Source organism: Garra rufa, chromosome 11 (genome assembly GCF_049309525.1).
Source record: "Garra rufa chromosome 11, GarRuf1.0, whole genome shotgun sequence".
NCBI lineage: Eukaryota > Metazoa > Chordata > Actinopteri > Cypriniformes > Cyprinidae > Garra > Garra rufa.
In genome coordinates, this window is record NC_133371.1 from 41,150,702 (window position 1) to 41,177,557 (window position 26,856).

The 26,856-nt window shown below is 34.2% G+C and overlaps 2 protein-coding genes across 2 annotated transcripts; both read left to right on the top strand.

Annotated features, from left to right (window-relative positions):
* Positions 1-243: 243 nt before the first annotated feature.
* Positions 244-10,771, top strand: LOC141345898 (MOB kinase activator 2). The gene is made up of 5 exons (XM_073850822.1): positions 244-586; positions 3,468-3,619; positions 5,015-5,111; positions 6,255-6,379; positions 6,461-10,771. The coding sequence occupies exons 1-5, from the start codon at positions 477-479 to the stop codon at positions 6,691-6,693; spliced, it is 717 nt and encodes a 238-aa protein (XP_073706923.1). The 5' UTR covers positions 244-476; the 3' UTR covers positions 6,694-10,771.
* Positions 10,772-14,759: 3,988 nt separating this feature from the next.
* adm2b (adrenomedullin 2b) lies at positions 14,760-26,103 on the top strand. The gene is made up of 3 exons (XM_073850114.1): positions 14,760-14,900; positions 15,005-15,154; positions 23,387-26,103. Exons 2-3 carry the CDS (start codon positions 15,084-15,086, stop codon positions 23,748-23,750), a joined length of 435 nt encoding a protein of 144 aa, XP_073706215.1. The 5' UTR covers positions 14,760-14,900; positions 15,005-15,083; the 3' UTR covers positions 23,751-26,103.
* The last annotated feature ends 753 nt before the right edge of the window (positions 26,104-26,856 follow it).

The window sequence follows — 26,856 nt, forward strand, 5'->3', positions numbered from 1 at the left end:
CATCATGAACATGAAATGAAAGGAATGAAACAAAACTTCATTGAAAATTCCATGACTGGGAATGACAAAAATCCTGCATGAGCACTGAAAGTGAAAGTTCCCCTGGAGGCACAAGATGGGCGGAGCCTCAGGTAAGCGAAGGCGGAGTACCTAAGGGAAGTGGGCGTGACTGAGCGTGTGTGTGAAAGAGAGTAAATATTTTTCACTACTGGTGGAACCTGTCCGTCTGCTTCACCAGAGACACGGAGACACAGCCTGAAGTGTAGGGCACACAAAGAACAGCAGAGAGAGGACCAACACACATTTACCAGCAAGAAACCTAAAAGACTACTGAAAGGAGAGACAGTCTGGACGTAGACCACAGGATTGGACAACAAGTAGATGAAGACGACATGCTGTGTCTTTGTGTTTGTTTAAGTGACAGGTGCATCAGTGTGTTTGAGTCTGAATGAGGCGTGTGTTTCTGAGAACCTTTAATGGGTAGAAGCATTCTGGATATGGGGGGATGTCAGAGTTACAGCAGCTCTGATGAAGAGGATGTCAGCGCTCTGAAGGCAAACTACAACAATATCAGCCTCTTCAAAGTGTAAGTATACAACACACACACACACACACACACACACACACACACACACACACACACACACACACACACACACACACACAAACACACACACACACACACACACACACACACACACACTAGATAGGCAGTAAAATAAGGAATGCACACATCAAATGAATGTCGGCTTAAGAGATAAGCGCCAGCATATCTTAAGAGAGAGAGAGAGAATGTGTGTGAGCATTTCAGGAGTTTCAGTTGGGCTTCGTGTTGGAAAAAGGCTCAAAGTCAAAGGAAACTTCCACAAGTCCATGTGTGTTTGTGTGTGAAAACATGGACCCTCTGCACAAGGGTTTATGGGTAAACACACCTGCCGCGGCCCTTGTATTTACATACCGCACACCCATGCATGAGTGCAACTGGTCATTTTGGAGAAAATATATATTGCTTGCTTAGAAAATGTTGGCTAAAAGTAAACATTAAATAGCCATTTAAAACCAGTACTGTGGTACAGTGGTGGTAATACTGTTATAGATATATTTATTTTCATAAGTAATAGATATTACATGCACAAAAACATGGCATGTACATTAACTGCTGTATCTAACATGACCTTTATCTAATAAAATCTAACCTCACGTCAAGGAAATACTAAAAATAACTAACTATTCAAATGAGTTTCCACTCATGCGCATCTTAGACCTAAACTACACGAAAATGAACAGAAAAGTTATGTAATATTTATGACTATAGTTATACACTGTGCATTAAAAAAAACTAATAAACAGCAAACAAACAAAACTATGTATACACTACCAGTTAAACATTGTTGAACAGTAATATGTTGTCTCTTCTGCTCACAAAGCCTGAATTTATTTGATCCGAAGTACAGCAAAAACAGTAAAAACTTTAAATAGTTTACTATTTAAAAAAACGATTTAAAATGTAATTTATTCCTCCAGTCTTCAGTGTCATTTCATCCTTCAGAAATTATTCTAATATGCTGATTTGCTGTTCAAGAAACATTTTTATTATTATTATCAATAAACAGTTATTATCAATAAACAGTACATTTTTTTTTCGGGATTCTTTGATGAATAGAAAGATCCAAAGATCGGTATATTTTCTTTTTCAGAAAAGAAATGATAAAAATTAATACTTTTATTTAGCAAGGCTGGTTTAAATTAATCAAAAGTGGTGATAAAGACATTTATAATGTTACAAATGATTATGTTTTACAATGATTTCTGATGGATCATGTGACTGGAGTAATGATACTAAAAATCAGCTTTGAAATAACAGGAATAAATTACATTTTAAAATATATTCAAATAGAAAACAGTTATTTTAAATAGTAAAAATATTTCAAAATCTCATTTTTGCTGTACTTTAGATCAAATAACTGCAAGCTTGGTGAGCAGAAGAGACTTTAAAAACATTAAAAATCTTTCGACTGGTATGTGAAGAAAGTGTTTAAAGAAAACAGTCATCGTAAATCTCCTCAAGTGTCCATTAAAGGCTTGGTAAACAGTATTTCTCATCAGAATGCTTAATTTAGATGAAATCATGCGATAATGCAACAGGGTGTGATGAGAATCTGTTTTGAAATGTTTTAAAGGTGATGCTTACATTAGTGAGTAATGAACAAACAGCTGAACCTCTATGTGTCCAATAGACAAAAATGCAGTAACATTTGTACATTGCATAAGTGAGGCATAACTATCCCAGTGCTTTCTGGGGCAACCATATGGAAGAAATTCCACCTCACAGTCTGTCAGGACAAGGCCACCATCTCAACCTCCCACCACACACAAACACACTCTATCAGTTATTTCAAGGTTGAATTTAGAGGCCTGTTTTCTCTGTGTTCACACACTCAGTGTGCTCACAGATCAGCGTGTGTGTGGTTTTTTTAATTTGCATGAATGAAAATGATTAGCGCTGTCTACAGTAGAAAGCAGCACTCTTTCCAGTAAAAACATGATGATTGCTCACTAATGCTGTCAAACACATACAACCGTACACAGCCTCCTTTAGCACATACAGTGATCGACCAGCCCCATGTGCACACATGACAAGCTAAACTAAATCCCTGTGTGTCCTTCTGTAACGTCACACTGTTTGTGTTCACAAACTGTTTGCTATTTGCTCAGGAGCATAACTATTTGAACACAAATTAACTAGCAGACAAGCTCACTGCAAAAGAATTTAACATTTCACATCGCAAAGTCAGTCGGGCTACAGTTGAATTCAAAGGTTTACGAGTGTTTGATTCTTAATACTGTGTTGTTACCTGTATGATCCACAGCTACTTTTTTTTATTGATAGTTGTCCTTGTTTGGCTTGAACAGTTAAACTGTCTGCTGATTGCTTACTGATGCTTCAGAAGGAAACACAATGCATTAAGAGCAGGGGTGTAAACTTTTGAACAGAATGAAGATGTATACATTTTTCTGATCTTTTATTTTTTCATTTAGTACTGCCCTTCAGAAGCTTATATGTTTCCCAGAAGACAAAATAAGTCAAATTTACTCTGATCTTCAAATTCAAAAAGTTTTCACCCCTGGCTCTTAATGCATCAGTGAGTGTTTGAATCTTCTGTAATAGTTGCATATGAGTCCCTCAGTTGTTCTCAGTGTGAAAAGATGGATCTCAAAATCATACAGTCATTGTTGGAAAGGGTTCAATCCTGAAGGATTTTTTCTGAAGGTAGTTTAACTGTTCGGGACAAACAAGGGACTCATGAACAACTATCACAAAAAAAAAAAAAAAAAAAGAATAAAAGCATTTACTTAATGCATAAACGTTAAAATGACCCTTTATTCCTGGTTATATTGTGCACAATTCATTAGTGAATTTTATATAAAGTCTTTAAAAATATTTTTTTGACTTTGTGTGTTGACAGAAAGAATAACACTCTACATTTAATCCCGTCTGCTGAGGTCAAACCTTACCTGAGAGATCACTTCCTGTCCAAACGCATCACTGATCTCGACCTTCTGACCCTCTCTGCCCTGCCGCATGGCCTAGACCAGCAGGAGTGGATAGCAACAAACAGTGAGTATTCAAACACTATATAAAGCAATTAATGCCAGAAATAAATTGTATTTTTATAAATAATTTTTGAAAATAAATACTCCCCTAATGCTACGACTACAGTTTTTGTTACTGTAAAATTACTGTTTGCTGTATAGAAGTTTGGGATCAGTTTTTATTGCTTTTTAAAGAAGATTTTTCTGCTCATCAAGGCTGAGTTTATTTGATTAAAAATATAGAAATAAAATGTAATATTGTGAAATATTATTGCCATTTCAAATAGCGGTTTTCTATTTGAATATACTTTAAAATAGAATTTATTCCTGTGATGTAAAGCTGAATTTTCAGGATCATTACTCAAGTCTTCAGTCTCACATGATCCTTCAGAAATCCTTCTAATATGCTTAATATTTTTTTGGAACCTCAGAATTGTTTGATGAATAGAATTTTAAAAAGAACAGTATTCATTTAAAACATAAATCTTTTGTGACAACATACACTACCAAAATTTGGGGCCAGTACTTTTTTTTCTTTCTATCTTTGTTTAAAAGAAATGAATCTTTTTATCCAGCAAGGATGTGTTAAACTGATAAAAAGTGACAAAGCAAAGACTTATATTGTTAGAAAAGTTCTGATTAACTTATTATTTATTAAACAATCCAAAATAATATTAAGTAGCACAACTGTTCCAACATTGATAATAATTTAGTATATTAAAATGATTTCTGAAAGATCATTTGACACTGAAAACTGGAATAATCATGTTGAAAATTCAGCTTTGCATCACATAAATAAATTCTATGTTAAATTATATTAGAATAGAAACCTGTTATACTACCTTTTTCCTGTATTTTTGATCAAATAAATGGAATTTGGACAAGCATAAGAGACTTCTTTAAAAAAGATAACAAATTTTACTGATCCCAAACTTTTGAATGGAGAGTGTACTTTAAACACACACACACACACACACACACACACACACACACACACACACAAGTCAGATAGCACATAATGCCATTTACATTTAAACAGTAATCAAAAAATAATGACACACTCAAAAGCGCTATCTGAGTGAGCCATCAGGGCTGAAACAATACACTAGAGACAGAAACATGTCAAAAATGTGTTAACATATGTATAATGTTCAGTAATGCATAAAGGAATGATGGGAATGTGCTGGGCTTGGCTCACATATCGAGACATTTGAATAAAGGCTGGTCTGTAGCTTAACATATTCTGACCTGAAACCACCCGCTTAGAATAAGAATAAATAAATAAAACAATGGTATGTACAAAGAAAAAACACAGTTTGAGACAAAAGTCATTTTTGTTTGCACTATGCCCCAGAGGTCTGTGGGTTTGTTAGTCTTTCTGTGTGTAATGTGTGTTAACTCATCTTACCGTCTCTTCCAGCGGTGTCGTTTTTCCAGCACACTACTCTCTTCTTCAGTGCTCTGTCTGAGTCTTGCTCAATGACAACGTGTCCGGCAGCCAAAAGCCCAGGAAACATGTGAGCAAAACAAACACAATATATTACAGCTGGTTAAAAGTGACAAACTTAATTCACAGCTCAAATAAAGGTGGAAAATGAGACGTATTGTATGCCTTACAAAATATTGACAAAGCAACTGTATTATTGTATTATTGTAATATACTCAAACAGTCAAAAGTTATTGGACAGTAAGATTTGTAATGCTTTTTAAGAAAGTCTCTTCTGCTCACCAAGCCTGCTTTTTTTGACCCAAAGTACATCAATGTTTTGAAATATTTTTACTATTTAAAATAACAGTTTTCTATTTAAATATATTTCAAAATGTAATTTTTTCTTGTGCTTTCAAAGCTACATTTTTAGCATCATTACTCCAGTCACATGATCCTTCATAAATCATTCTAATATTCTGATTTGCTGTTCAATGTTATGTTGAAAACATAGGTTTCTTTGATGAACAGAAAGTGAGCAGAACAGCATTTATCTGAAATAAAAATCTTTTGTAACATTATAAATGTCTTTATCATCACTTTTAATCAAATTAAAGCATCCTTGCAAAAAAAAAAAATTATAATTTCTAAAATTTCTGAAGGATCATGTGACACTGAAGACTGGAGTGATGATTGCTTTAGCAAAAATATATGCCATTTCAAAATATATTCAAATAGAATGCAGTTATTTTAAATAGTAAAAATATTTCACATTATAACTGCTTTTGCTGTTTTTTGAATAAAAAAAACGCAGGCTTGGTGAGCAGAAGACACATTTTTGCAAAACTTTTGACTGGTAGTGTAACTATATAATTACAGTAATACTAAGTGTAATTATATAATTATTGCAGTAATATAAGTATGTAATAATAAATTGTAATTATTATACTTACATATATTTTCAATTAAAGTGGAGGAAATCTGCATTATTGTTGTGGTTCTTATCGCTGGCTTATTTTAATATGATTAATCAAGCATGCATACAGATATGCAGGCAGATGTGAACACCCAATGACGACAATCAAAAAAATTTTTTAATTCCTTAACAATCATTACATAACAAGCAGCTTTGTTGTCACAAAACTAACAACAGCGCTGACCAGGAAGAGTACTAGAATGCAATTGTATAATTGACTCATAATAACAATTGCAATTTTTTAATTTGTGTTTTCAGGCTGTATGAATGGACGGACGATCAGGGGAAGAAACTGAAGTGTTCAGCTCCGATTTACATTGACTACGCCTTGTCCTACATCCAGGAGATACTCACAGATGAGCGTGTGTTTCCCACCAAGGCTGGTATGAAGTTTTTTTTGCCTTAACCTAATGAGCTGAAAATGATCTGAACACATAGAAGTGACTGTGCATGTGTGTGTTTAGGTTCACCGTTCCCTTCTGGGTTCATGTTCCTGATTCAGAAGATCTTTGTGATGCTCTTCCGTACATTGGCTCACCTGTTCAGCGCTCACTACCAGGATGCCATCGCTGTGGAGTTACACCCGCACCTCAACACGCTCTTCACACACTTCATCACCTTCAGCCACACATTCAGACTGCTGGAGCCCTCAGAGACGGCGCCGATCGACGAGCTCATGGCCGTGCTCACACACTAACTCACAAACACTAAGAAACACAAGGAATATACATGTGAGAGCCTGTGAATCATAACATTTACAAATGGGACGCTCTAATGGACATGTGTAAGCGAAGGCTACGAGACTGTAAGTCCACATCAAGTGCACTATTTAGGACAGTTCCTTTTTTGATGTTACATGAAGAATCTCTTTGATGTTCTGACCCAGTAGAAGTAGAATGTGTCAATCAAAATCAGACTGAGCTCTGATTGGACAGCGCAGCTGACCCCGCCTTTAAGCGGTGTTTTAGTGCCAACAGGGGTTATGCGCAACAGGCTTCCGTTTTCTGCTAAACAGGTCTCGTTGCTTCCGGTTCACGCGTTTTGCATATGCCTCTTTAAATATGAACATGATTTACTCAAGATTCCTTCAAAGTAGACACTAAAAATGATCATAACCAATGTCCATCACATATGTGGATTGATATATAAAAGTTTTTAATTTTTATTCTTTTCAGTAACATTTATATATAAATATCGAATGAAACGTCCACAATAAACAGCTGGCTTGTTTAACTGATTACCTTAAAAATCCGTCGATATCGCCATTATTTATTACGGCTATTAACACGTTCTCCGACAAGCGGAAGCAACGAGACCTGTTTAGCAGAAAACGGAAGCCTGTTGCGCATAACCCCTACTGTGAACGTGGGCAATTTTCTTTTGGCCAGTGGCCAAATGGCCTTTCAACAAGATGCAATTCTTGGGAATCCGCACTGGGGACTTTCAACTGTACTTAGCAAATTATGGATGCACTCCCTCTTGGTGTGTTTGTCTGCCACGGCCAATGAGAAAAAAACACAGTTTGGGGAGGGAAAAAAAAGCTTTTTCAAAAAGGTACACTCTCATTTATAAAAGTTTGGGGTCACTATTTTCCCCTTTAAAGAAATTACTACTTTTACTCACCAAGGATGCATTAAGTTGACCAAAAGTCAGCAAGTGACAGTAAAAACATTTATAATGTTACAAAACATTTGTCTCAAGTAAATTCTGTAACGTTACTTTTTCTATCAATGGATCCTGAAAAAACATATCACCGTTTTCACAAACATAGCAGCGTTTTCAACGATGGCTTCTGAAATTTCAGCTTTGCCTCGCAGGATTAAATTACATTTTCAAATATATTCAAATAGAAAACAGATATATTAAATTGTAATAATTTTCGATCAAATAAATGCAGCTTTGGTGAGCATAAGAGACTCACGAACATTAGAAATCTTACTGACCTCGGATTTTGAACAAAGCATTGCATTTTTGAATGAATAGCTAACACTAAATCATGTCCTAATAAGATGTGACACGATAATACGATAAAAGAAAAATACTTCTCCTTGTTTTCAGAGTTTTTACCCTAAACAGTCGTGACTGTGACCATCACATGACTCGTATTTCTGTAGCCCCGCCCACTGGGACATCTCATTGGTTCGAAAACCCGCTGCACATACCTGAATATTAATCAAAATGTCCTGATTGGCCGCATGTCGTCTTCACTTTCACTAAGAACCGACAGATGAATGAAGAAGTTGCGTGCAGTGTTGCCAAGTCTGCGTTTTTCCCACTGAATTCAGCTACCTTAACCATAGATATGTAGATATGTACATAACTTATGGTGATACATCAGCTTCGTGATGACATTTTAAAATATATTAAAATAAAAAAACTCATATTACATTATAATAATATTTCACAATATTACTGTTTTCATAATTTTCGATCAAATAAATTTAGCTTTGGTAAGCATAACTTAAGTGACTTCTTTCACAAACATTAGAAATCTTACAGACCTCAGACTTTTAAACAGTGCATTTTTAAATGAATCACAAACACTACATTATGTTCTAACCAGATGCGGTGTGATAATATGACAAAAGTGAAGACTTTCCCTCATTTTCCAAGTGCGACAGTGAAAGCACGTTTATTGATCAAGTGACTCATATTCATTTAGCTCCGCCTACTGTGAAATCTCATTGGTCGGAAATCCTGCTGCACATACCTGAATATTAATCAAAATGTTCTGATTGGCCACATGTTGTCTTCACTTTTATTAAGAACCAATAGATAGAGAATTCGGCTACTTTAACCATAAATATGTAAATATGTACATAACATAAATATCAGCTTTGTCTCACATGCATTAATGACATTTTAAAATATTTTAAGATAGAAAACATATTAAATTGTAATAATATTTCACAATATTACTGTTTTCATAATTTTCGATCAAATAAATGCAGCTTTGGTGAACATAAGAGACTTCTTTTACAAACATTAGAAATCTTACCGACCCCAGAATTTTGCACGGTGCATTTTTAAATTAATCACAAACACTGCATCATATCCTAATAAGAAGTGACACAATAACATGATGTATGTATGTATCTATATTTATCTATATATGTGTGACTTTAACACCGTTTCCGCGGGTTGAAGTGACTCCAATAACGTGATATTTATCCTCTGGAATGGAAATTGTCCCGCCAAAAAACGTGCATTTTACCTCGCGGAACACGATTTTTAATGGGCCCCGCTTGAAACACAATTGGGCGGGTTTCTTGTGAAAACCTGGCAACCCCGGTCACGTCCCGTCGTGTGTTTTTAGGATGTGCTGTGAAAAAAGACAATTAAAATGGCTGTACTACTGCGTACACCTTTCTTAACGGTATTTTATTATGGCAAATGGTTCTGAATCATTCACAAACGTCATTTCACACACATACATTGAACTTGAACTTACAACAATGAATTCAAAACACCTCCAGAATGATACTGTGACGGAATAAAATAGCCACAATATACTGTACTGTTGATGGTCTAATTTTGGTTTAGTGCTGGTTTGTGTACCTGTATGCTGAAAGAAAAAGGAATATGAGGCTGAAGAGGGAGATCAGATGTTTCTTCTCGATCCTGAGCATTCATAAATGAACAGCCCTAAGGATATTAGAAATATACACATGAATACACACCGCAGAGAGCTGGTCTGACTGGTTCCCAAGAGGAATTAGATCCGTTTATATTCACTCTCTCTCTGTACATCACATTCAGCCATGGTCATGCATTAGTGCATTTATTACTTTGTCTTTTTTCTCTTGTGCAAAGTAAGAAGGAACTGAATTTTGGGATGACAGGCTATTACATTTAAGGCTAAAATTCAGACGGTTGTCATATGGCCTAATCACCTTACATGTTTTTAATTCCATCAAGTCTGTTATTTTGCATTCTCAGTCATGTTTTTGTAAAAAGTTGTTCTTTTTCAAAGGTGGAGTCAGATAATGAGTCAAAAAAAAAAGACAAGTGAAGTGATTGCATTGTGGGATACAGCCGAGATAAAAGTGTACTACTAGTATTTCAAACACTCCTGGAACAACACATATACTTGATGCTGTTCTTTTCACAGAATTGGTCTGATATATACTGTACTACTTATACCAAATATTATGAGTAGTATGATACCATGCAATTCCAAATGCATACTATGTGTCAAAGCACTAAGTGAACATAAATGTGTTGCTCCAGCAGGGGGAAGCAAAGGCAAACTGTCATTGAAAGATTTTTACCATCCTCCATATGACCAACACACACTCCTAGTGCCCTATAAAGTCCTAGTTATGGAGATTTAAAACACACTCGCACACATATTTGATCAAAAGACTCGACTCCAAAGGGCTGGTAGCGTTAAATTGTGAAACCTTGTGAAGCAGTGTTTGAATAAGAAGTTGAAATAAAGACTTTGACCATTGAAACATCTCGTAAGTGCACAGATGCGATTGGCTGATTCATCTTTCAGGGCACCTGCTGATGGGCTGAGATTGGAGGAGGGAACGGGGTGAGAGGGAGGGTAGTACAGTAAAGTACAGCAGCTGGGCTCAATAGACATCTGTGTCTTATTCCAGCAAAGCACTAGTCAAGAGCTTTTGACAGCAAACATATTGTGTTCCCTAAAACTGTAAAAATGGTCATCTTTTTCAGGAGATCAAACTATTTCAAATATTGTTTGAGTATTCATTTGATGTTTTTTGTGATGTTTGCAATCTGTAATCAAAACTAAGGCCTGTCTAAATACATTTTAAATCCTTTATTTGTGTGATTTTTATTCTATTAATAAGTATAGATAAAAAAAAGAATAATACTGAAAAAATATACAAATACATACACTAGAATGAGTTAATATGCTTCCAAATTGAGTCTAAATTGAAATAAATATAGCTAGTTTGAAGCAAATGTAGATTTGTTATAATATAATTTATTGATAAACTTTATTTTCTGCAAAAGAAATGCAAATAAATGAAATAATGAATAGTTAACTTTGTTGACTGCATTCATCCAAAAAGGGTTATTTAAAGGGCTATTTAAAACACATAAATGAATAACACATTTTTTGCCAAAAAAAAAAACACAAAAACAAACAAAAAAAAAACAATTATTAATTAATAGTTAACTTTGTTGACTGCATTTATCAAGCTCAACCATTTAACCCTGTTAACAATGCAATATTTGTTTAAAAAAAAAGAAAATGGGTGAATAATGGTTTTAAATTATTTAACATACATATAAAAATGAATACAAATCAACAATATAATAAAAAATACTTACACTATAATAAGTTAACATGGTTGCAAATTCAGTCTAAATTGGAATAAATATAGTTTGGAAGCAAATGTTGATTTGTTATTATTGATAAACTACTATTTTCTAATTAATAAAAAAATAAAAATATCAGTATAAAAGAAGAAAAAGGAAAATGAAGAAAAAAGGGAAAAAAAGAAAATGGATGAATAGTATTTAACTTTATAACAAATTAATAATAAATATCAACAATAAAATTAAAATATGTGAACTAAAGTTAACATGGTTGCAAACTCAGTCTATATTGGAATAAATTCATGTAGCTTGAAAGTAAATGTTGATTTGTTATTAATGATAAACTACTATTTTCTAATAAATAAATAAAAATTAATTAATTAATTGTTAACTTTGGTAACATGGTTAATAGTTGAGCTTGATATATGCAGTCAACACTGCAATATTTGTTAAAAAAGAAACGTGAATAATATTTTTTTTAAATGTGTTAACACAAAAAAGAAATAAAAATCAACAATATATATGTACACTAGAATAAATTAACATGGTCTAAATTAGTCTAAATTGGAATAAATAAATATAGTTTGGAAGCAAATGTTGATTTGTTATTATTGAAAAACTTATGTTTTCTGCAAAATAAACAAATAAAAAAATTAATTGTTAACATTCATCAAGCTCAAGCATTTAACCCCGTTAGTCTTGCAATATTTGTGGGGAAAAAAGAAAATTAGTCTTTATCTTTTTCGATTATTTAAAAATGAATAATAAAAATCAACATTAAAATAAAAATATGTACACTACAATAATTAACATGGTTCCAAATTCAGTCTAAATTGGAATAAATCAATATTATATTACTGATAAACTTCTATTTTCTGCAAAATTTATTGAAAAAATTAAAATGGGTGAATTCACTGGTGTCACAATTTTTATTAATTTCTATTCTAGATATTCATCTAACATATATCAAACAATTGTTTAAAACTGCATAAGATTTATGCATCACTGCTTAAAAAATGCTAAATGCTCCATATCTGGAATGAATTGAAAAAACTGATCTGGTTTAGATGGATCAGAGATGAATCCAGCTCTCATCTAAATTTAATCTGGAACAATACACCAATTGAATTCTATAATACGATTTTAATAGGATTCTAGTAATACTGTACTGAGTTTCATATTATGATAATGTATAATAATGAAGGGAAGAGAGACACTTGGACAGACACACACATATACACTTACACACAAGCAGGCAGCTCTGTCTGAGAGAACTGAGCCATGAATGCAAGTGTATCCTGTTGCTGTCTGACCCATGACGCAGAACAACACACACACACACACACACACACACACACACACACACACACACACACACACACACACACACACACACACACACACACACACACACGCTCACAAGGCATCTGCATGAGAAAAAAAAAAAAAGAGTAAAGTTTACATATCTGTGTCCTCAAAAGTCACAACAGTAACAAACAATAATGCACATACACAAAAATATTCCAGTATCTGGACTTTTTGTTAAATTACTGGTGTTTGGACCCATGGAAGAAAATCATATGGTTTTATAAGAAGTTGAGAACATAAATTCAACAAAATTCACTAGTAAATTAAACTAACAAAATAACTTTTTCCAAATAACAAACACATCCAAGTTTATGACATAATTAATGAGACTGAAATGCAATAAATGTCCTAAACTTTAAACATACAGACATGTGCCATTAAACACACTGACAAAAAAAACAAACTTGACCTTTATGCTGCTAAAGCTATAAAAACCCAATCATGCAATGGGCCAATCAAAAGTGTTATACAATTTAAACAGTCACAAAGCTCCAAAAATCACACTAAGGCCAAAGTATAACTGTAAAATGACCTTAAACAAGTTAGACAAAAGAGACGCTGTCAGTCACACACTCCTTGAGTCTCATCTGTGACTGACTCTTATTAACATTAACTCGACAGTTGTTAATACTCTCTAAAATCCTCTTTAAAAGGGCACAGGACACAGTGAGCTCTATAAAACCAAACACACTTCTGTTATTGTCTCTGACCTTTAAATTAAGCCACTATGTCACACCTGATGGCACAATTATATTTTTATATCGTGACACATTGTTGAAGGCTGGACATAAGCTGTATGCTTGAAACAATATTTCCCCCGAGAAGCAGCGTTCCTTAGTCTCATGTTCCTATATACAAATATGTACTTGAATAAAAAGACCAGAGTGTTTTAAGTCAGATCCTACCAAGAGCCTGCAGAAAATAATAAATGAATGAATCAGTGTTCTATCTATCTATCTATCTATCTATCTATCTATCTATCTATCTATCTATCTATCATTTTGTCTGTCTAATTATGTATCTATCTATTATTGTTCTATCATTTTGTCTGTCTGTCTGTCTATCTATCTATCATTCTGTTGTTTTATCTATCACCATTCTATTATTGTTCTATCTATCCTGTCGTTTTATCTATTGTTCTGTCACTGTCTATATCTATTGATCTGACGTTTCATTGTTCTATCATTTTGATCTATCATTCTGTTATTCTATCTATCATTCTGTCGTTCTATCTATCTCTCGTCATTTTATTGATTGTTCTGTCACTGTCTACATCTATCGTTCTATCATTTTGATCATTCTGTCATTCTATTGTTCTGCCTATCTATCTATCTATCTATCTATCTATCTATCTATCTATCTATCTATCTATCTATCTATCTATCCATCTATCTATCTATCTATCTATCATCTTGTATAATCTCTATCCATCCATCCTGTTTTATCTATCGTTGGGTTTATATTTATCTATCGTTTAACCATTGTCTACCCTGTCATTTTATCCATCGTTCTGTTATTCCATCCATCCATCCATCCATCCATCTATCTATCTATCTATCTATCTATCTATCTATCTATCAATCATTCTGTTGTTTCATCTAGTTCTCTTTCTATTGTTCTATCATTCTTTCATTTTTTAGTTGTCATGTTAAATAATCAAAAAAATCAGAGAGACAGAGATGGTGTATCTCTCTCTCTGTCTATCTCTTAAATAATAAAAAAATATGTATTCCACGACAATATATATAAATTTTAGTAAATCAAAAATTGTATCAATTCCGTTGCACATATCTATTATAATCATCGTATATTAGCATATTGGTCACGCCCCCATCCATTTGGCACTGTAGAAAATAGCTAGGATGTTCTTTCTAAAATAAAGTATGACAAACAGCGGTCTGTGGAGTTTCTATTAATAGAAAACACATCGTCATCTACAGTGCTATATAATAATTAGTTGCTCTAAGGAGGACACTGATTTATAATAACTGTACCAAGGCTGAAGTGCACCATGTCAGTTATCCGTGTCTCCTCCCTCTCAGTATTTAAGCATCTGCTCCATCCATGAGACGCAAGTTTTCCGAGTCAGTCCTGAGAGTTTCTCCAGCTAAATCATTCAAAGTCCTTCACGCACAGGAGGTTTTTCTTTTTAAATCCGCGATTTTAAGTCTTACACACGTGTGATAATATGAAATGAACGGGATACGCCGGTATCCTCTCCATATAAGTGTCTCTATTAAAGTAAGGAGTGAATACGTTTTTTCTCTCTTTAAAAGTAGCTCTTCGTAATGACTTTAGGAACTTTCTAAGTAGCCTAAACGACTCTCCTCTTCTCTCCTCCACAGCAGCGCGTTTCTATCTGAGCTGAGGACCGAACACCATCTTACCTTCATTCATTGGGACTGTAGAGGATAACAGACTGCTATGAAATCCCTGCTTCTCTTGTGTGTGTTTCTGCTGCCTCTGCAAACACTCGCATTGCCGCTGCGCAACAGGTGAGAGACGCGCGAGACACCGGCGCCGCCCGGTCACTATCACGACCGTATAAGATGCTTCATATATCTACACTATGACCGATATCCTCAGTACTTAATATTACGATCATTAAGGTTTGGAAATGTTCATTTTCAGAACTTGTGCGCGTTATTCGTATGCAAATAAATCTGATTACAAAATACTTTGCATTAATTTATGCATGACCTAAAATTAACTTACCACGCTTAGCAATAGCCTATATCTAAAAATCTTTGATAATGTTAGTTGATAAACTATAGTTGATGACAGTCCACAGGGCCTTAAGTAATTTAACAGATACTAATGAATTTTGTTGAAAAACACGTAGGGAAAATAAGTATTGTAAGATGTAACGTTGATTGTTAGTTCAGGTTAACTAAAGCAAACAAATTAAGCCTTAAACCATTACTCTTATATAAACCGACAAAATGCAGACATCGCAGATTACGAAGTTAAAGTTTAATTATGCATGTCCATGGCAAGCCATTTAAACATTTATTACTATTGCTTTAACCATATTTGCTTGTAATACTTTGGATTGCTTGTAGTAATCCAATAGTGAATTTTCGTTATTTTTAGAGAATGTCAACTATTCAGTCATTTATATAGCAATTGTAATACAAACTGTTAATCGAGGTTAACTGGGACACTTGTCTCAAATAAAATGACTGAGCTAAATGGCCCAATTAGCCTACTACTTTCTCATATATTAACATACTAGTTGCTATTGATATAGTGACTAGAAGCAAAGGAAGATATGTAGTATGTAATGAATAATTTAATACTATTCACAATAAAGTAAGTATTAGTATCTAAAGAATGTGTACTTGTGAAATTGAAACTTCACTAGTATAATTGAAGATACTAAAACATTACAAGTAACGAGTTAAGTAATCAGACTATTAAATAACATTACTTTTTAATTTACATAAAAATGTCTGAGGTACTTTTTCAAATAAGTAACACTAGTTACTTTGTCTTCTGTCTCCATGTTGAGAGAAATCAGGAGTAAGTGTAAATATGATGTTACTATAGTTCTAGACTAAATGTGAACACTCATTAATTAATCTCACTCACAAAAAAACAGATTCAGTACTCCTCAAAATGAATGAAACACAAAAAACTAAGTAACATAATTAATTACTTTCTTAGGGAATAACGCAATATTGTAATGCATTACTTTTTAAAGTAAATTTACCCAAACTGCTAGTTACTTAGTTACACAACTAAATAACATAACTAGATACTTTTTAGGGAGTAACGCAGTATTGTAATGCATTACTTTTAAAAGTAACTTTTCCCCAAACTGCTAGTTACTTACACAACTAAGTAACATAATTAGTTACTTTTTTAGGGAGTGACACATTATTGTAATGCACTACTTTAAATTAGTTACTTACACAACTAAATAACGTAGAATGCATTACTTTTAAAAGTTTCCCCAAAACGGCTAATTAGTTAGTTGCACAACTAAGTAACATAATTGTAATGCATTACTTTTAATTAGAAACTTAGTTACACATCCAAATTATGTAATTAGTTACTTTTTAGGGAGTAATACAATATTGTAATGCATTATTTTTAACAGTAACTTCCCCAAAACTGCTAATTAGTAACTTACACAACTAACGTAATTAGTTCCTGTTTTAGGTAGTAATGGATTACTGTAATGTATTACTTTTAATTAGTTACTAGGTTACACAATTAAGTAACGTAATTAGTATCATTTAATTTTAGGGAGTAATGCAATATTGTAATGCATTACTTAAAAAAAAAAAATAAAAAAAAAATCCCCAAAACTGCTAATTAGTTACTTAATTACACAACTAATGTAATTAGTTACTTTTTTTAGGAAGTAACTCAATATTGTAATGCATTACTTTTAATTAGTTACACAATTAAGTAACGTAATTAGTTACTTTTTTAAGGGAGTAACGCAATATTGTAATGCATACATTTTTAAAAGTAACTTTCCCCAAAACTGCTAATTAGTTACTTAGTTACACCACTAAAATAACAGAAGTTATTTTTTTTGGGAGTAACACAATATTATAATGCATCACTTTTAAAAGTAACTTTCCCCAAAACTGCTAATAACAAAACAAAACAAAAAAACTAATGACAAAAATATAGCTTGTTACAGAATACATGTTAAAATGGCTTGCCACACATGTGCGCGGGTGTGTGGGTATGACGCTAGTTCTCCATGAGATAGTGTGTGTCACTTGACTGTCTGCATTTGGCACAGAGAGAGCAAGAGAGACGTGCCACCTGTAACGTACTTTCTCGGATTTCCCCATCGTGACCGCTTAGTCATGATATGGATCAGGATATTTCTAACTCTGACTTGCAAGATGCAAAAGTCATGCCTTCAACACAATCCACATACCTGCAAAGGTTTGGATTAACTTGCATTACTTCATTGCATTCAAGTATTAAATTAAGTGGCATTAATTCTATACAAGAACACTTTAAGCAAAACATTTGACAAAATACAGTTTTTAAATGATAAAACAACAGATGTAATAATAGAAATGCTGCAAAATGAACACACAAGTATAAGGACACTGGATTTTGGACTTCATACATCCACTAAAGCAATACAGCAGTCACTTCAAAGTAGTTGCTTAAGTGTTTAAATGCTGAGAAAGCATTACCATATTGGGTAACATAGGTGTAACTTCATTTAAAATTGTATTGACATCACTGCAAATGCTTTTGAGAAACAGTTCACCTGTTTGGGTGTTGTAATGTCACTTCTGATTGAACACCATCTCAGTGTCTCCACCTTCTGGTGGGTTGAAGCAGTTTCCTCCCATGAACAATGAGCCTGTGGCCTTCAAAAGTGAAACAAGCTTACAGAATAAATCTGAACACGCAGTGTGTGCCTAATGTGAGAAAAGGTCAAACAGACGGTGTGAGGTCATAAACAAACACAGAGTGATTTAGGACTTTAATGTTCAACTGGAAATTAAATCCTCTATTGCGCACACACTCGCGCAAGGGCACAATGAATTTACGTAAGGTGGATTTAAGCAGTTTTCCCACCAAAATGCCCCTCTAGCACTGTTTTTAAAAATGTGCCTCTCAGCGAGTGGATTGCAACATCATTCTTAACAGTTTGCGCGATTAAGATGGACATTTGCGCATGCTAACGTCACTCTCTCAGGCCCCATGCAGGGCACTAATGTGGGAACGCTCTCAACCTGAAACCTCCAGACTTCCTCCTTCTAGTCTTCAGAATAAAACAAATCACAATAGGTCTCCTCTTCTTCCTCTACAATCTAAGAGACTCTTCACCCTGTGTGCATGCTGTCTTCCACATTCACAGACCTGTGTGTGTGTGTGTGTGTGTGTGTGTGTAATCTAGCACCTGAGACTGAAGTGTATGAATGAAGCAGTGAAACAGTAGGACTTTAGCTTGGGGCAGAGGCTTAGAAAGGCTTATGCTGGGCCTGGATGATTGAGTAACTGTGCCTGGCTGCTGCTCTCCGGCCTGATTTCAATTTAGTGTACTTTTATGATGCATAGAGGCTTTTCTTATCTAATCATGTGTACAACTGCAACAAAGGGAGTCAAACTAATTAGGATAAGAAGCCGGATTTCATCACGGTAATGCAAAGGAAACCAATTACAAACTGCATGTACAGTTGAAGTCAAAAGTTTACATACACCACGCAGAATGTACAAAATGTTAATTATTTGACCAAAAGAGAAAAGAATACACTTGATTCTTAATACTGTGCTGTTACCTGAATGATCCACTGCTGTATTTTTTGTTTAGTGATAGTTGTTCATGAGTCCCTTATTTGTCCTGAACAGTTAAACTGTCAGCTGTTCTTTAGAAAAATCCTTCAGGTCCCACAAATTCTTCAGTTTTCCAGCATTTTTGTGTATTTGAACCCTTTCCAACAATGACTGCATGATTTTGAGATTCATCTGTTCACACTGAGGACAACTGAGGGACTCATATGCAACTATTACAGAAGGTTCAAACGCTCACCAATGCTTTAAGAGCGGGGGTGAAAACTTTTGACATTTGAAGTTCAGGGTAACTTTAACTTATTTTGTCTTCTGGGAAACAAGTAAGTATCTTCTATAGATTCTGAAGGGCAGCACTAAATGAAAAATATATAATATTTAGGCAAAATAAGAAAAATTTAATCTACATAAATCTTCAGTTTGTTCAAGTTTTCATCCTTAGCTCTTAATGCATGGTTTTTCCTTCTGGAGAATCAGTGAGTGTTTGAACCTTCTGTAATAGTTGCATATGAGTCCCTCAGTTGTCCTCAGTGTGAAAAGATGGATCTCAAATTCATAAAGTCATTGATGGAAATGATTCAAATACACAAAAATGCTGAAAAGCCAAAAGAATTTGTGGGACCTGAAAGTTTTTTCTGAAGAACAGCGAGCAGTTTAACCGTTCAGTGCAAACAAGGGAGTCATGAACAAATATCACTAAACAAAGATAGTACGCTAAAATGACGGACAGAACTTTAGTTGAGAGTTCTAAGCCACAAAATAATTAACCTAAAACAAAGCTCTTGATGACGTGGGTGTGTGTGTCTGTGTGCATTTGTGTCGTTCAGGAAAGGCTTGACTGCATTTAGGCTGATAGACCTTCACAAGAGGGAAAGCAGTGTGTGTTTTGTTGGCAAGCAGTGTGTGTAGTGCATGTTAAATGAGGAGTGTGTTTTGGAAACTCCAATGATTCCGGGCTTTTTGACTCTGGCCCACATTGAATTATATGTACAAGCAAGTGGGAGACCAGCAAACACACAAACACACACACAGACCTGTACTGACCCTGAGCCCCGGCGGTCCCACATCTCCGGTTCTGCTAAGAGACTCACTAGATCTGCTCCAACACACCGCGTAATGCCAGCTATTCAGAAACTGCCCGCAGTGGTCCTCGTGCAGCTGAAACGAGTTTGGCACGTAATAAATTCTCTACTTCAATAACTTTTTACTTCAACTCAATTTTAGCAGAAACTATAACTTCCTTATTTGTAGGGCTCTATGATTTCCACACTGTGGAAAACGTAGGTCGAATCAAGTCATAAAAATGGAGTTTACTGTAGTCACGAAATTTGCCAAATTTGGGATGAATAAATCAAAAGTAGGTCAGTAGACTTACATCAAAAGGTGACATGGACCAGCGTCTGTGAATATTAAGCAGTAAAAAGACTATTTAAATATGAATACTTCATGTTCTGCTTGTCTCTGTGTGAGTAAATGGCATAGATGTGCGGTTTCGAAGCGCCTCAACATAGGAGTATATGAACACACACACATAAACTCTAGAAATACTCTTTTTAGCATTTTAGCATTTCTTTTGAGAAAAACTACCATCATATCATATACAAACAGAAACATATTAAAGGTCTTTACAGCAACCCGTCAAATTAAAAGTTCGGTTTAGCTTGAACAAACTATGACAAATATATTACTTCATGTAATAATGTATAAAATTAATATTACAATTATTACAATTTAAAAAAAATATTTACTAGAAAAATGTAAATACACAACACAAAAGTATTTCTGAAAAAAAGAAAGAAATAAAATAATATATTTTTTAAAACTAAAATCAATTAATTAGATATGCATTTGATGATTAAAATTTATTGAAACCATTACAGTGGAACCAAAATTAACGGAAAACATAATTTGGTAAAAATAAAACTGAATTTGGGAACAAATAAAACAGATTTCAAAGGCCTTTAAAATTTAAATTTTTGTTAAACTGCTAATAAATCCCTTTTAAACTGTGTAAGCTGCATTACTTCAGTTAATTAGAAATGCTTTTAAATCCCATTTTTTAAATTTAACAATTAAAACAGAAAACAGAAAATTATAACAAAAAAATTGTATTCAGAAAGATTTTAAAAGAAAAAAAATGGATTTGGAAAAAATAGAACAGAATTTGAGGGGAAAAAACATTCTAAAAGGAATTTTGGCACCAACAGATTTTTTTTTTTTTGTGTTGTTTCAAGGAACATATAAATTGCTAGTATTTCATTATGGTATTACAGTACCGCTTTATATGTTTTTAAAAGAAGTCTCTTATGCCCTTTGAGCCTGCATTTATTTGATCAAAAAAGATTAACATATTTGAAAATGTAATTTATTCCTGTGATGCAAAGCTGCATTTTTCAGCATCATTACTCCAGTTTTCAGTGTTACATGATCCTTCAGAAATCATTTTAATATTCTGATTTACTGCTCAAGAAGCATTTCTTATTATTATCAATGTGAAAAACTGTGTGGCTTATTATTTTTGTGGAAACAATGACTCATTTGTTTTTCAGCGTTCTTTGGTAAATAGAAAGTTCAAAAGAACAGCATTTATTTATTGTCTTCACTGTCTCTTTTGATTAATTTAATGCATATCTGTTGTCTAAAACTATAAATGAAACTAATACAAAAAATAAAGTAAACTGAATTTAACCTCAAACCATGTGCTAAACAAAGGTTTATGGTGGACCCATGTTATAACCATTAATATGACCGGAAACCGGTGAGAGAGACAATGATCGAAAGTGTTTTTGAAACTACCAGTCCAGACTAATCCTGTTCAGAAACATTGTGATTCAGATTAGATTTAAAAGTATTACCCTATATACCACACTAATGCACAACATAAACACACAGCTTATTACACCCACTGACACTTACATTCAGATATTTAGGTATCATACTTAGTAACGTTTTCAATTAGTGTTATTATATCAGCACTGAATATTCACAAACATAATTAAATAGATAAAATTGAAATAAATGCTGAACAACTTAGAAAAAAACTGTAGTACAAGCATTTCCTAAAAAGAAAATCTCAATTAATCTCCCTCACCTGCAGGTTTGGCAGGGATGTACTGTAGATCTCTGCCAGGTGCATGATGGGGGTTAGTGCCAGTTTATTTATGAGCTAGAAAACACAAAGCACAAGTCAAAGGTGTTTAAGACGTCTGACATGTGTCTGGCTCAACCAACACCACAGGATTACCTGTCTGGCTGAACAATGGCAGATGTTTTGAATATACTGGGAAAATAATATTATTTAGGCAATTAATGTGCCAATATACTTTAAAAATGATGATCACTCAGAAATGTAAAATAATCACAAATAATTACAAAGAAACAAGAAAAAACATCTACATTAAATGTGAAATTTTAAAGCAGAAAGACATTTTTACATTTTTTGATAGTTGTTCATGTCCTGAACAGTTAAACTGCTTGCTGTTCTTCAGAAAAATTCTTTAGATCCCACATATTATTTGGTTTTCCAGCATTTTTGTGTATTTGAACCCTTTCCAACAATGACTGTATGATTTTGAGATCCATCTTTTCACACTGAGGGACTCATATGCAACTATTACAGAAGGTTCAAATGCTCACTGATGCTTCAAAAGGAAACACGATGCATTAAGAACCAGGGGGTGAAAACTTTTGAACAGAATGGAGATGTGTACATTTTTCTTATTTTGCCGAAATATCTTTTTTTTCTTCTTCATTTAGTACTGCCCTGCAGAGACTACAGAAGATACTTACATGTTGCCCAGAAGACAAAATAAGTTAAATATACCCTGGTCTTCAAATTCAAAAAGTTTTCACCCCCCAGCTCTTAATGCATCATGTTTCCTTCTGGAGCATCAGTGAGTGTTGGAACCTTCTGTAATAGTTGCATATGAGTCCCTCAGTTGTCCTCAGTGTGAAAAGATGGATCTCAAAATCATACGTCGTTTTTTTGGAAAGTGTTCAAATAAACAAAAATGCTGAAAAACCAAAGAATTTGTGGGACCTGAAGCAGCAGGCAGTTTAACTTTTGGTAAAAAATTATTTTTGGTAAAATAATTAACATTTTAGAGATTCTGAAAGTTGGTGTAAACTTTTGACCTCAACTGTACATATAAAAAAATATAAATTAATATTAAATATAGTCTCCTGAGGAGCCAGACTGAAGACAGGGAAGCACGTGAAGGAGTGCGTGTCCTAGCGAGAGGGAATATTAGTGCATGCCACAAATAACTCGGACTACAGCCAGAGAAACGCTTGATTAATAACAGGCTTCAAATACTCCACCTAAAATGGCCCTAATGCTGCCAAGCCTCTAATTTAATACTTAAACCACGTCAGCTTCTATGTGAATGTCTGAATGCACGTGCATGGGCTCCACTGGTGGTTAACCAAATTATTCCTCTTTCTCTCACCAGATCGAGTTTTCCCAGCAAACCCGGAAAGCTTCCAGAAACGCAGGGTGGCATCACTATGGATACCGTCACCATTCCTTCAATAGCTTCGAGTGCCGGAGCAAGAGAGCGCCGTGCGGTCTGGAGGGCCCTCCTGCATAAAGGACCCCCGCCGAAACAGACCAACACGGCGGCCAATCAAAACCGGGACCATTTCCGGGAACGCCGGCATGTCCTCAGAGGGTCACGAGGTCATCTGATGCGCGTGGGATGCATCCTCGGCACCTGCCAGGTACAAAACCTCAGCCACCGTCTCTACCAGCTGAACGGACAAAGCGGACGGCAAGACGCGCCTATCAATCCCAGAAGTCCACATAGTTATGGATAAGACTATGAGTGAACACAAAGTGAAAACCTATCCAAAAATGTGACAACAGAAGACCACCGACACCAGTGGGTGACAACTGGTGTAATCAATTGATCTTTTGAAATAAAAGAGCTCAATGTGCTTACTGTAACTTTAAGAACTCTAAGCTTTTTCTCCTAAACAAGCATTTTTTGAAACTGAGCCACAAAAACAACTTGTATGAACTTCTGCAACTCTGACGCCATCTAATATTAACATACAGTATGAGCGCCAAAATTAACATGCAAGCTTTTATTTAAAAGTTCAAAAACTTGGCCTGGCCTTTCATACAGAATAGTACAGAGAATGTTAGATATTATTTGTGAACACCAGAAGAAATACAGATAAGTTTAAATGAGGGAAAGTTTGAGAAACCTTGTGGTGTTCTTGACTGTGTGTAGCACCTACAGCTCTGCAGATACACTACCAGTCAAAAGTTTTTGAACAGTAAGGTTTTTTTATGTATTTATTTGATTCAATGTACAGCAAAAACAGTACAATTTTGAAATATTTTTGCTATTTAAAATAACAGTTTTTTTTCATATATTTAAAATATAATTTATTTACGTGATTTTAAAGCTGAATTTTTAGCATCATTACTCCTGTCACATGATTCTTCAGAAATCAGTCTAATATTCTGATTTGCTGCTCAAAAAATGTATTACTATGTTGAAAACAGCTGAGTAGATTTATTTCAGGTTTCTTTGATGAATAGAAAGTTCAGAAGAGCAGCATTTATCTAAAATAGAAATCTTTTGTAACATTATAAACATCTTTAGCATCACTTTCAATCAATTCAAAAAAGCTTTGATCACAGGAATAAATTACATTTTAAAATATATTCAAATAGAAAACAGTTACTTAAATGGTAAAAGTATTTCAAAATGTTACAGTTTTTGCTGTACTTTGGATCAAATAAATGCAGGCTTGGTTAGCACAAAAGACTTTTTAAAAAATAGATTACAGATCTTGCTGTTCAAAAACTTTTGACCAATCATGTACGTCTGAAGCCTTCATTTCAGCATGTATTGTTTAGTGAATCTCTTTAATGTCTTAATAACAATGCAACTTTGGAGCTAATAGAAAACACTCAACTTAGTGGATCTCAGGGAAGAGAATGAATTGTAAACATTATGTGTGCCCCTTTAACAACCCAAGCCAAATTCAAGCGAAAGTCTTAATATTTCCCACCTAAGCTGTTTTTTGACACTTCATGACCTTCTGTAATGAAGTGACTTGAACCTTCATTATCTTTACAGTAATCCCACACCGTCTCTCGCTCTCTAAGCCAGAACAAATCGCCCTTGACTGAGCCACCTAAAGCCGAACAGAGCACCTTAAGAGTAAACATCCTGTATCTGCAGTTATTTATGAATCTAAATGTATGTATTCGATAAAATGTCAAACCAAGTGGTGTTTATTTAAAAGAAATATAGCAGTTTCTTATTAAATTAAATTAAAAGAGCCACACTATTTGTTTAAAACTGCAAAAAATGCCCTAGAAAGTGTAGATAATTCTGTTAAAAGCTCAGTCATTTCTTGCGGATAACATTCGGTTTGATATTTCGTCATCTTAATAGTAACTGTTTTCAAACAGGTTTCCTGAACTCCCCTCCCATCAGCCATTGGCTGGTCAAACAGATAGTCCTGCCCCAAACTCACACCACTGGCTGAGCCGATGTCAACTTTTTGGGCTGCTCAAACCAACAGAGTAATGTTACAAGCGTCACAGACTCACACTGTTTACACTCTTCAGGGAAATAAAAGTCTTAATTATGCCGTCTCTGCACGTTACAGTAGAACTGGAGAAAGTATTTTCACTTCGAAAAATTACACACAGCCACTTTAAGTGTCCACATGCCTTCTGGGACCACTGTATATACCCATTTAAACTTTTAAAATGTCAAATCTTCATCCATAAAGCTCTCAAAGTTTCAACACTGTCTGATGGTCTACGTTGAACGTGCCAGTCTCGCAACATAAAATCACAAATACAAATAAAACACGGGCGACAAATATAAACAACTCTCTGGCCAAACAAACACACGCTCATACACATCTTCAGTTTGTCATAGTGTGCCAGTGGTGGAATGTCTGCTATCCTTATGTTCACATATAGGTCAAATGTTACTATTAAACATAAAGCACTTTAAAAGCGACATGATCGATCACCTTCTTTAATGCCATTGACTTGAATGGAAGAGATGTTATTTAATTCTAAGTTAACAAAAGCTTGTGTACATAATTTGCAAGTGTATAATGACTGGATGTTTGTAGTTATGTGTCAATGCTGTGTATTGTTGTATGATTATGCTGTTTCAATAAATAAAACAAATGCAAATGGTCATTGTTTTGTTTGTAAGTGTCATCTGAACAGAACGCAAACACATACATGAAGAGATCATTACCACTCTGACCTGTGTCAGAGCGACACAAGTGATATTGCTCACTGTGACACAAAAATACTGGAGTAAAATCAGAGTAACACTTGGACTCAGCTGGCTCACTGCTTTTTTTTCCTGCAATTTTTAATGTTTGTGAAAGAAGTCTCACCAAGGCTGTATTTATGTATTTAAATACAGTAAAAACGGAAATATTATGAAATGTTATTCCCGTTTAAAATGTGACCCTGGACCACAAAACCAGTCATAAGGTTAAATTTTACAAAACTGAGATGTATACATCATATGAAAGCTCAATAAATAAGCTTTCTATTGATATATGGTTTGTTAGGATAGGACAATATTTGGCCGAGATACATCTATTGGAAAATCTGGAATCTGAGGGTGCAGAAAAATGAAAATACTGAGAAAATCACCTTTAAAGTTGTCCAAATTAAATTCTTAACAATGCATATTACTAATCAAAAATTACATTTTGACAGGTTTACAGTAGGAATTTTACAAAAAATCTTCATGGAACATGATCTTTACTTAATTTCCTAATGATTTTTGGCATAAAAGAAAAATCAATAATTTTGACCCATACAATGTATTTTTGGCTATTGCTACAAATATACCCCAGCGACTTAAGACTGGTTTTGTGGTCCAGGGTCACAAATAGATTTTAAAATGTCATTTCAAAGCTG

Excerpts from the sequence above, each read along its gene's own strand:
- LOC141345898 (XM_073850822.1), top strand. The coding sequence starts at position 477 with ATGGGTAGAAGCATTCTGGATATGGGGGGATGTCAGAGTTACAGCAGC. Across the intron at positions 3,620-5,014 it reads GGAGTGGATAGCAACAAACA|CGGTGTCGTTTTTCCAGCAC; the intron begins GTGAGTATTCAA and ends CGTCTCTTCCAG. Across the intron at positions 5,112-6,254 it reads GCCAAAAGCCCAGGAAACAT|GCTGTATGAATGGACGGACG; the intron begins GTGAGCAAAACA and ends TTGTGTTTTCAG.
- adm2b (XM_073850114.1), top strand. The coding sequence starts at position 15,084 with ATGAAATCCCTGCTTCTCTTGTGTGTGTTTCTGCTGCCTCTGCAAACA. Across the intron at positions 15,155-23,386 it reads GCATTGCCGCTGCGCAACAG|ATCGAGTTTTCCCAGCAAAC; the intron begins GTGAGAGACGCG and ends TTCTCTCACCAG.